Source organism: Grus americana, chromosome 3, assembly GCF_028858705.1.
Source record: "Grus americana isolate bGruAme1 chromosome 3, bGruAme1.mat, whole genome shotgun sequence".
NCBI lineage: Eukaryota > Metazoa > Chordata > Aves > Gruiformes > Gruidae > Grus > Grus americana.
In genome coordinates, this window is record NC_072854.1 from 113,867,883 (window position 1) to 113,879,975 (window position 12,093).

General features: G+C 37.5%; 1 protein-coding gene across 1 annotated transcript in view; it reads left to right on the top strand.

The window, feature by feature from the left end:
* The window catches only part of MRPS5 (mitochondrial ribosomal protein S5), a 59,861-nt gene that overhangs the window by 15,199 nt on the left and 32,569 nt on the right, over positions 1-12,093 (top strand). Inside the window, exons 3-5 of the mRNA XM_054819961.1 lie at positions 2,196-2,321; positions 2,624-2,857; positions 8,904-8,938. Coding sequence (XP_054675936.1) covers positions 2,196-2,321; positions 2,624-2,857; positions 8,904-8,938 — 395 coding nt within the window. The remainder of the gene's footprint in view (positions 1-2,195; positions 2,322-2,623; positions 2,858-8,903; positions 8,939-12,093) is intronic.

Sequence of the window (12,093 nt, forward strand, 5' to 3'; positions counted from 1 at the left end):
TGCATCATGCATTACCTACTTAATATCAGTCTTGTTCTATACGGAACTGTAATGCAGTGTTATCTTAGGGTAGTATTTGCTACTTATAAACAGTCTAGTACCTGTCACACCTGTGCTTTTATTGAAAGTAACATGCTGAGTCAGCAATGAAGTTTTTTGATTTGGTGAGTTCTGTGCAGCTGAAGATTTTTTTTTTTTTCATTTAGTACACAGTTACCATCATTTTATTGTAATCAGCTTGAAATTTTTTTAGTGGCTGACAGTTCAGACACTGGTTTCAAGCCACTTGATACAGTTACTGTTTGTGGGATTTTTTTTTTTAACCATAAACCTCTGGACATTAGGGTTCACTTGAATGCCTAGAAAAGAGAGTAATTTCAGATAGAAATTTCTTTTTTGCAGGGACTAAAGCCTACCCAGGAGCAAATACAATTCTTTTCTCACAGCATATAGGAAGTGTGATAAATGTTGCTGTTATGTGCAATCCATGGGCATTTCTACTTGTCTGTAATACAGCCGAAATCTGTATTACATATTTTGACTTGTACTATTCGTACAATATATTATTTGGATATGTAGTGACTTTCTATGCCATTCTGCTCTTGCCCATCTTGAGGGAATGCTATTTTGTAGTTTCCTGGACTTGTAGCATTGTGTGTCCTTCTTTGTATGCTTGCTTTCCAATGTACTGGGCTTTGATTACTTGATTCAGGATTATCCTTCTCAAAACAGAATCACAGTTGTGCATCCCACTTTGAAAAGGATTTTTGACTGAAAAGATGGGCGTCTTACCTTTGGAATGGAATGGAATAGAATGGAATATAATAGAATAGACTATTTCATTTGAAAGGGACCCAGAACGGTCATCTAGTCCAACTGCCTAACCAGTTCAGGGCTGACTAAGTTAAAGCATGTTATCGAGGGCATTGTCCAAATGCCTCTTGACACCATATACAAACTTATTCAATATAAAAATAAACCTCAGCACTTCGCAGTAGCTCTGGAAACCCTGCACAGCTCCTGTCCCTCACCTTGTTGTCAACATAGCAGAGCTTCCCCAGTTCCAATGTGTTTGCCAGTCTGTGGGACAAGATCTCTCACAGGTATTAATTTAACAAGCATGAATTGCTGTTGGGAAACAGTTACGATTTCAGCATAGTTATTTTAATTCCCAGGGTTAAAAATGTTTACTGACATTTTTGTCTAGTTTAAATAAACAGTAAATAAAATTAGTTTCTAATCAGAGAAGATGAGATTTAAACTGCCATCATAACATTGCCACTGGGTGAAACACATAATAGCATTCATCTGCACATAAAACAATGGTGACATTTGTGTATTCCATGGTGATAGCCTTCTTGTCTGGACTAACAGGATGAAATATTGTCTGTGGTGTCTTATTCGCATCATCAGTTTCATTTTGGTGTAGTTTGTTTTTGTCTAAGTTAGGAGGTTATCCTATATTTCTATTGGTTGGGCAAATAGTAGTTTGAACTACTAAATATGTGCTTCCTAAGTTGTGCTCTCATATGTTGGGTGAAACATCTTAAGACAGTGGATGCCTTGTACACAGCCACTAAGCAAGGAGGCCTGACCAAAGCCTGAGCTCTGTGATGAGGCTGTTTGAAGTGTCTTACATTCCTTCCTCCTTAATATTCCTTTGCATTTATACCGGCAATAAGAGGGACCTTGTATTTTGTCAGAATATGAGAACAGCAGCAGATTTATGTTGTCGGTTAACTTCTTGTGTTTTGTGGCTTTTTAAAGCAGGCTAACCCTTGGATATTTTTAGGAGTGATTCAAGTTGACTGTCATTGATATTTGTCCTTGTATAAGTTCTTACAGGTATTGCTGCTCTGAGTTGCTAATGAATGGTTTTATTTTAATGACTTGGGAATTAATACATCACTGGTTACTAGTTAGGAATGTTTGCCTTCAAATAAATTTTGAAAAATCCTTTTAAAAACCATGCAGCTGGCTGCATGCCTATCTGATTGCAATCATCAGGAGTAGAGGCACATCTCTGCACCAGATACATATGCACATAGTAGCAAATCACCTTCTTAGCAAGACAGTAATCCTACAGTTTAAATCCCAGCAAAGATCAAGAAAGGGTTAACATTTTTTTTTGTTCAGCTTCAGTTTCCAATATAAGCTGTACTTGTATATTACTTATAAAAGCTTTTTTATTTCAGTGACAGCTGATGACCTCTGGAAAGGAGCTTTGGCAGAGACTGGTGTGGGAGTAAAGAAAGGAAGAGGAAAGAGAAGGAAGAAAAAGTTAAGGAAGAATCTCAATAAAGGCCAGGAGATTGGTGAAGGTAGATCCACAAATAAGGGGCTGAAGACATGTCCTTTTTGTGTATAGAGTTTCTTGATTTTAATAAATTGACAACTTGCTGTTAATTTCTTTGGTGTCAGAACTGCTTGAGATATTTTTGTCTTTAAAAAAATAAATCCTGATATGATTGTTTAATGTTATTCTTGGTTTTAAAATATTAATTCTGTATCATAAAACGCACTTGAAATATGTGAGAATCTTCCATTTTATTGCATTTTTCTGGTGTGCAGAGTTTCAGTCCTCATTTGGCATAAAACATAATTTTTCTCTGTTCTTTTTAAGGACGCTCTGGTTTCCTCTGGCCTGGTCTTAATGCTCCTGTGATACAAAGTGGGAGAGTCCAGGCAGTTACCCAACGAAAAAAAGAAGAACGAGAGAGAATTCAGTCCGAAATTGTTCAACAGAGAGATACATGGGAGAAGAAAAGAAAAATAAAAGTTAAAAGAGAGGGAGGATGGAGTGGAAAGTGTTGGGGAGGTGTCATTCTGGATCCTCCTGACCCAGGTCCTAATGGAGGTAAGAAAACTGAATATCTACCTTAGTTTTACTTATCTTTTCTGATGAGGGGCTTGGAGAAAGTGAGATCCAGACTTTTCCTGTGATTGAAAATCAATTTTGTACTTCTCTCTTATATGCCCATAAATGAAGCAAAGCAATTAAATCAAGGAACAAGTTGTATTAACACAAGTGAAATGTGTTAAATCACTTCTTAGTTTAATATAACTGTTAGACTATTGTTTTATATTATAGACTGTACGATGCTATACTGTATTACAGAGTACTGTATTATGTTGTAGACTCTTATAGGAGTCTTGAAGTATGGAAATACTTTTCCGTGTTCAACATCAATTGTCTTGAGTGTGAAATATAGCTATGGTTTTTTTTATAGTTTCTTAAAGGATCCTGTGGGATAAGTCAGGCTTTCTTTCTAGTTCAAATAATGAAATATGGTTAGAGACAATGTAGCTAAGAGAAGTTTATGTATTTATTTGCTGCCTAGTTAAATATAGAGAAACTAGATGTCCTATACGTAGAGTGGAGAGGTGGCCTTAACTTTTTTACAATGCTGTTCTTCAGATCACCAGAAATTCTATACTAGCTTTGTTTAACATCATTTAGAAGCCTAATACTTTTTCAACTAATTAAATATGAAAATGAGTTGTTATTCATATTCAGCTGAGTTTTTCTTGTGAAGCACTTAATGATGCTTTTATGTTTATTGTTGTCTTTCTGTAGGCTTTATAGTCGGATGAACTAAAAGAGACGGTTGAATTATTTTTTTTTTTTCTTACCACTGTTGTCTCAGGCTTGTTGCAGTCATTCTAACAGTTAAGCTTGTTCATGTTTTCAGAGCTCTCTTTGTCCAGGAATATATTGTCCCAGTGCAAGCTTGGACTTTGGAACATATGTTGCAGCAAGTCAACGTAAATGGGAAATTACATGCATGGAATCACAATTCTATTGTTGTCTAATCTTCTTGCAGTGACCTTTGCTCCTCTCTCTGCCTGGTGCTTTGTTTATTAATTTCTTTCTGTCTGTGAATATTTTCTGGTTACATTCTATTAGACATTAATTAAAAATTCAGAAGTTCTTTGAACCAAGCCATAAGGTAGTGAGAGCATTGTCTTTCTAGAGAGGTCTAATGCCTTTGTCTGTGTAGATTGAAGTAACTCTGGCAATTGTGCAGCTTTCTGCTTTAGAAATCCATGCCATTGCTGCTATCTACTACTTCTCTATTCTCTTCCTAGGTTTTTCATTCCTGTAGCAGGTATAGATGATTTTGTGGCTTCTTTTGCTGTAGATACGTTGTTTCCCTCAGATTTACCTTGTGAAATTAAGCTTGCCTGCCAACCTCTCTGAGTACTTTTTGGTTGTCTTCAATTTTGAGACCAATTTGTTTTATTTTAATATCAGCATAATACTACAGTATACAAATGAAAGATATCCTATATTCACTTCCCTGTGCTTCATTTTGTTACCTTGAAAGCAAATATTCCTTGGAAGGCAGTGACGTGACAATGGACTTGGCAGCCTGTCACTGAACCTTACAACTGAAAAATAGAAGATTTGGTAAATGAAGGAATTGTTCTAAATTCCCCATAAGTCAGTGGTGGAATTTAGAAAAAGTCAAGAAAATGTTGTGGTTCTAGTTCCGTACTTTGAACACAAGAATATGTTATTTTAAAATTTAAGTGTATTTTCAAGTAGTTTATTCTGTTAAAAGAAGTAGTGGCTCTTGCAAACAACATGCATGCATGAATTTTACCTTCCGGTGTTTTCCTTGATTTTGGTTTTGGCTGATACTGTGGCTGTTGATTACTTGCATTAAAGTTGGCTGTGTGGAAGCAAGTTCTGCCAACAAGAGGAAAGGGTACCACAGTCAAAATAGGAAAGCTTGTACTATAAATATGCTTGAGAAAAAGCAGTTTCTGATTAGTATACACTAGTTTCCTTTTAATCTGTTAAAAATTGTGGGGATTTTCAGGTCCCTGTAAGTTCTTTCAACATCTTTTTATTCAGAAAATTCATGATTTTGCAGGGGAACTGGGACATTGGCTGTATGCAAAGCTCTGTCAAGGTGGTAGGAAGAATAGACCTGAAACTGCCAAAAATAATGAATCCTTTTGTCCTGATATTATGGCGTGTCTGACTTCCTGGCGTTTAAGCAAGCATGAGTTCTGATTGAGATTCTGCAGTTCAGCCCTTCCTAGTATTTTGGTATTAGATTCTCTAGTAACAAACAGAGGTTGAGCATATGCCGCAGCTTCCCTTCAGCAACATTCATATTTTCCAATGAAAACAGGTACAGAAAGTTTGTAGAAACCTCAGTGGTGTTAGCCTTCAACATCTGACAAATTTGATTGGAATTGACCAAAATGTTAAAAAAAAAAATAAAAATTGAGGGCACACTGTGATAGTGTATGTTTCATTCTTTCAGGGGGATCTTCTTCTACTACATGTTTACTTATTGTGCTAGCTATGAGTAGAGAACGCTATTTTTCAGTTGGAGATAAAATTATTTTTCTCCCATGGTGGGTTTATGGTGGGTCTTTGCAAGTGAAGAGGCTTCAGAGAGGGAACAGAGAGCCTGTTGGCATTCTTATCCTCTACTGTGAGCTAGAAGTCTACTTCTTGTAGACTAACAGATATCTAAATTGTGCTGAGATGATCATGTTTATAATCATCTTGGAGGTTATATGTAAATGATAAAGCAATGTTTAGTGGAGGAATGAGTCCCCAGTTCTTCACTGTTATACTATTTTCAGCTCCCAAGCCTTTCTCCAGAATCTCACTGCGACTATACCAAATAAAATAAGTATTAAATGCTTTAATTAACACTAGTCCTCTATGTTACACTGAAATGCTCTTGTTCATGAGATAAATTGGAAAAGCAGAAGGTTGGAAGGATCTCTAACCTATTCTGCTTCTTATACCAAGATGTTGCATTTTACTCCATTGTCCATTGTTTTCAAAGTCAGTAGGTTTTTTCCTACAATCAAGCTGATAATAGAATAGTCCTTGTGGAAAATGTATCTGTGTTAAAATACAGATCAATTATAAGTCTACTCTCAACTGCATAAAAGGAAACAAATATATTTGCAATTTATATTCAGGTGTTTGTCTGGTCATCAGGTTTTGAAACAGAAACTCAGAGAAAATGGGATCTTTTCGGCAGTATCCATGATTTGCAGCGTTTTTGCCTGCTTCTATACAGTGGATTTTGAGAAATGCTGGTGGGACTGCTGAAAGCCAAGCCTAAGGGATTTGCTTGCTGACTTTTTTTACAGCGGGTGTCAAGGTGAAGGCCTATGGATAAGATCTGTCTGGGATGTTGTTTGCATGGTTTTATGTTCTCTCATTTGACCTGCTGTCTTTGGAGGTAGTACATCTAGATGCCCATGTCATGCCCAGAGCTCTCCAGTATTCTTGCTCTTTCCTCCTTCACAATGTTGTAAGACATTTCAAAAACATCTTAGCTCTTTGAAGTCCCCATTTAATGACAGAACAGAAACTTTCTGTGCAGTAAAAAGGATATGTTTGCCACTTAGACATGAATACGTAGTGTTCACCTCAGCAGAGCTCTACGTTCAGTGTTTCATTACCCCTGTGATGAAAAGAGCTGAACACAGATGTGACATAGAAGCGATCTTTATTTTACAGTGCAAAACACCTTAACTGTTACTAGACAAAATAAATGATGCTGTAATTGTCTGTGATTGCAAAGACATTTTTTCAGGCAGCATCTGAAATTGAAAGAGAAAAAAAAAGTCTAGCTATGCGATTTCTTGATTATTTGAAGTGGCTATGTATTGTGTTGTTTTATATCCCCCTGCCCTTTTGGAATTTCACAGAAATATGTGTCAAGAAATACTTGCAATTTCTTTGAATCCCTACTGATTGACTGTGGTGGGTTGACCCTGGCTGGGGGCCAGGTGCCCACCAGAGCCGCTCTCTCACTCCCCTTATTCACTAAACAGGGGAGAAAAGGCATAATGAAATGCTTATAGGTCGAGATAAGGACAGGGAGAGATCACTCACTAGTTATCGTCACGAGCAAAACAGACCGAACTTAGAGAGGGAATTCATCTAATTTATTACTAGGCAAAACAGAGTAGAGGAATGAGAAAATAAAATCAACTCTTAAAACACCTCCCCCCACCCCTCCCATCTTCCCGGGCTCAACTTCACTCCTGGCTTCAACCTTCCCCCCCCTCAGCGGCACAGGGGGACAGGGAGTGGGGGTTACAGTCAGTTCATCTCACGGTGTTTCTGCCGCTTCTTCCTCCTCAGGGGGAGGACTCCTCTCATCATTCCCCTGCTCCAGCATGGAGTCCCTCTCATGGGGTGCAGACCCTCAGGAGCAAACTGCTCCAGCGTGGGGTCCCCCACGGGGTCACAAGTCCTGCCAGCAAACCTGCCCTGGCGTGGGCTCCCCTCTGCACGGGTCCACCGGTCCTGCCAGGAGCTTGCTCCAGCGTGGGCTTCCCACAGGCCACAGCCTCCTTCAGGTACCTCCACCTGCTCCAGCGTGGGGTCCTCCACAGGCTGCAGGTGGAATCTACACCCTCTCATCCTTCCTCCATGGGCTACAGGGGACAGCCTGCTTCACCATGGTCTTCACCACGGGCTGCAGGGGGATCTCTGCTCCGGTGTCTGGAGCACCTCCTGCCCCTCTTTCTTCACTGACCTTGGTGTCTGCACAGTTTCTTACATCTTCTCACTCCTCTCTCCAGCTGCAAAAGCTCTCTCTAACTTGTTTTTTTTCCCCCTTCTTAAATATGTTATCACAGAGGCACTGATTGGCTTGGCCTTGGCCAGTGGCGGGTCCGTCTTGGAGCCGGCTGGCATTGGCTCTATCAGACACAGGGGGAGCTTCTAGCAGCTTCTCACAGAAGCCACCCCTGTAGACCTCCCCCGCTACCAAAACCTTGCCACGCAAACCCAACACATTGTCTAATACAAGTTTCAGAATATTCTGAACAATATTGGATAATGGTTTTGCCATGATGAAGTGACCAATTTGGTGATTTACCTTTTTATTTTTTAACTATTTATGGCCTTTGCTCAGTGTATAAGAAATATGGGTCTCACTTACAGTTTTAGAGCAGTATTTAGGGAAGAAGGCAGTTTACACTGCCAGCCAGTGAAAACCCAAAACATTGTTTTCATAACATGGTGTGAACAATTATTTTTCATAGCATTTCTGCAGTTGGAAAGAATTAGGAAGAATATCAGATACAATTTAACAAAAATACTTCAGCATAAGTGGTGAGTTGCAGTGATTTCCAAAAGAAAGTTTCACATTTAGGAGAGGACTTATAGCTTAGCTTATGATCAAAATAGTCAACGGATTCTGAGGATGTCTCCATTTTTCTATCAGCTTTGCTTTCTGTGTAATGTTCAAACAAAGCAGTTAAATCTGCGTATCTTGCTTTACCATTTAAAAAAATTACTTTTCTTCCTTTGTACTACTCAGGTTATTTAGATTGGACAGTCTTTGGAGACTGTTTCCATCTTGCTTCCCTGCATGTATGGTAATTAAAAAAGATGAGATATTGATTGCTGTTGTAGGTTGAGGTCCGTATTAGAGCATAATGAATCTATTTAACAGTTGTCATTTCTTAATTATAACAGGAGCTGTGTTGTAATTATAATAAGAGTAGTATTACAATTTCTGGGAAGTTTATAACTTTAACTATATTTTTTTAAGCCAGTTTTCTTCACATATGTTGATTTTACTGAAGAAATGAAAAAACCCTATGTGTTATAAATAAGAGCTATACGCTAGGTTTTTTCACTGACCTTATTCTTAAAGAGATTGAATGAATGGAGTCAAATAAAAAGATATCTTTTAGGCATTTTTAAAAGGAAGCAGCTAATAAAGTTCACATTAGATATCTTTGTTCAAATTATTCTTACCTTTTCTACTTATTGCTGAGATTAATTTATAAATTACAGTTACATGAAAATTGTGTCCTTTTTAAATTATGCTACCTAGAGGGAGCTGTGCTGATAGGTAAGTAGTAGAAGGAAATGTAATACCCTATTTTTCTCCCAACAGAAACTTACGAAAATTTTGAAACAAGAGTCATTGAGGTAAGTATTACAAATAATCATCACTATTTTATATTGAGCTTGCAATTATTTAACCAGTCTTTGCTAAGTCAGACTTATAGCAATAGGAATTAGTCTGGTATTCTGTTCCAACTGCATGACGTAATCTGTCATTCTTTTCATTGGGGCCTTATCTTTGCTGTTGAGCAAATAATATCTAATTCAAAGGTGGTTTTGAGCAACTCTGAAATGGCAAATGCCTGCAGATAAAGCTTTAATAGTTCACATACAACCATAATAAGGAATCTAGTAAAGTGTTTGCATTATTTCTTATACAAAACTACAAGTAGGAAGTTGTATAATTCTGCTTGTAAAATAATTAAAGGCAGGGAGAGCAGCAGCACAGGGCAGAGACCACGTGGGACAAAGATCCCATTTTGTGTGACTCTCAAGTAATAAAATACTTCTCCTAGATGTCTTAAACAATGATATTTGTATCTTCTTGGAAAAATATTCCGACAAGATTTCTCATTCGTGTCAACTTGGTGCTTATTGACAGATTAAGGATGATGGTTATAACTGGACTCGTGTAAATCTTGTTTCCACCCTTATTTCTAAACAGATTGTATTGCATCATCTCATTTTAAAAATATCTATCAATCAAAACTAGTAACTGACAAAAGATGTCTGTGTTCAGGTATTTTCCTTGTCTCTGTTTTTCAGTAAATAAGATCTAATATATGCTGTAAATCCTACTCTCTTTATCTGCATGTAATAAGGTTGACTCCCACATGCTTATCTCATGAACTTTTGGCTGCCAGAGCACACTGTTGGTTCATACTCAACTTGCCATCACCCCAAACCCCCAGATCTCTTACATACTCTCTTACATACTCTCTTACATACTCTCTTACATACTCTCTTACATACTCTCTTACATACTCTCTTACATACTCTCTTACATACTCTCTTACATACTCTCTTACATACTCTCTTACATACTCTCTTACATACTCTCTTACATACTCTCTTACATACTCTCTTACATACTCTCTTACATACTCTCTTACATACTCTCTTACATACTCTCTTACATACTCTCTTACATACTCTCTTACATACTCTCTTACATACTCTCTTACATACTCTCGGAACAGCTCTTTTTCCTTCATGCAAATCCATTTGAAATCCTTCATCTGACAAAACTGGCAAGGAATAACATGTTCTTAATTAGTAGGATGCACTTGAAAACACTTACTGTGTCTCGAGATTTTGCATTGTGGTCATAGTAAAATCTCATATTTAGATTTTAATCTCTTTGAGACCGCAACTTTCTTCTGCACTGCATATCTCTAAGCAAGCTAAAATGCCAAGCATTGATTTTCTTGCCAGACCTTATGTCTGATTGCGTTTCTCTTGAAACATGGCCAAACATTTAATTTTTTTGAGACAGAAAAAAGCGAACCAGTCCCTTGACAATGAAATCAGAGCTGCTGCCTAAAGAACTGTGAATCAATTATTTACTTGGTTGGGAGAGAAAGGGAAAGGTTGCCCTTTAAATGGGATTGTAGTTGAACAGGGAAGGAGATGGCCATGTTCCAGTCCAGAACAGGACCAAGTGTATAGAGCAGAGAGTCCCTTTATCTGCCAGTTTTGCAGGGTTCATTGCAACAAAAGGCTGCATAGGTTTAGGGGTAGGATGCGAGATGTGCAAGGGACCTTAAAGCTACATCAGTATCTAGTTTCCATCACTGTCTTTTCTGAGAAAAAAGCAGATACTTCAAGTTAGGGAAATAAATAATGTACTTTAATAATAATACTCTTACATGGTGCCTTATTTAGAGGCTTAGGATAAAGAGTGGAACCAGAAGTACTGAATATCAGCTGTGAACCACATCTCTCATGTGGAGACAAGAAAGTTTTCTGTCCATTTGGTTTTAGCTCTCAACTCTGTGTCATTGTTTGTGGCACCTGTCTGGAATGGTGATCAACTGCCTTTTGCTTGAAATTGTTTTGCCGTTCCCTGGTGAGGTACTTCCCATGAAGAAATGTTTTATTCAGAACTTTCACCACCATTTGAGAATTTTAGTGTTGTATTTGATGTGATAATAGGAGTCTATCTGTTGTCTTAATTGAAATATATGTGACCAGCATAGGTAAGATTTTTGCCACAATTAAAATAAAATACCTTTTAAATGTCCTTGAGTAACTAATAATGTGTACAAGGTGCAAGAGTAAGAATAAAGTTAGTATAACTTCGAGCAGCATTCATTTCTTTTAAACTGTGTATAAGCATAACCTATTGGAAAGTGAGTTACTTTAAGTCTATTTAATTGGGAGAGAGGGATTATGAGAAACATTTCCTTAAACAGGATAGCTTGATTGCCAACAGCTCCTTGTCTGAAAATTAAAAGAACAATGAGGCAAGTCAGAAGTTGAGTTGACTGACAGCTCTACTCCAGAAAGCCTCTGAGGGTTGTCTCCTGTCCTCATAAAAGAGCAAATGGGTTTCTTTGTCCTTGACTATCTTCCTGCATTTTGCTGTGACGACCATCAGTTGGGAATGCATCCAGCAGCTTGAATGATTCTAGATTAATCCTATGTATCAAAATTATTTCTTGTTGCAGTGGTTTTGAATATCTTCTGAGACATGCAAAACGATGTTGTATTGTAATGTAAGATTGGGTAATTAAAAGTCACAAGTTGGTTTATATATTTTAAAAAATCCTCCATAGGGGAAAGGAATAAGCTGTTTTACATGTCTGCTATGATAAGAATAAGAAACAATGGATGTAAATAACGAGCAAGGGAAATTTAGATGTAAAGAATGAGTTGCAAATGGAAAGTTGAATACTAGAATGGATTGTCTTGAGAGTATATGGGATGTCTGTCATTGGAGGTTTTTAAAAACAATATAGATAAATCTGTCAAGAGGAGGTGGGGAGACAAAATTGGTAACCTTCTAAACCATTTTCCTATGATTCTTTAAGACTTTTCAGGTGCATTTCATTTAATCTGTAGACATCTTAGTGCAGTCCACTTTATTTTACTTTATAAGTAGAATGATTATTAAGGTTAGGGCAGATTTATCTTCAAAGATACACACTCAGCTCCCAAGGAGCATTCATCTGACACCTTCATGAGATGAAAGTAGATCTGTACTGCTGTCAGTATATGTGATAGGAGAGAAGAGGAAT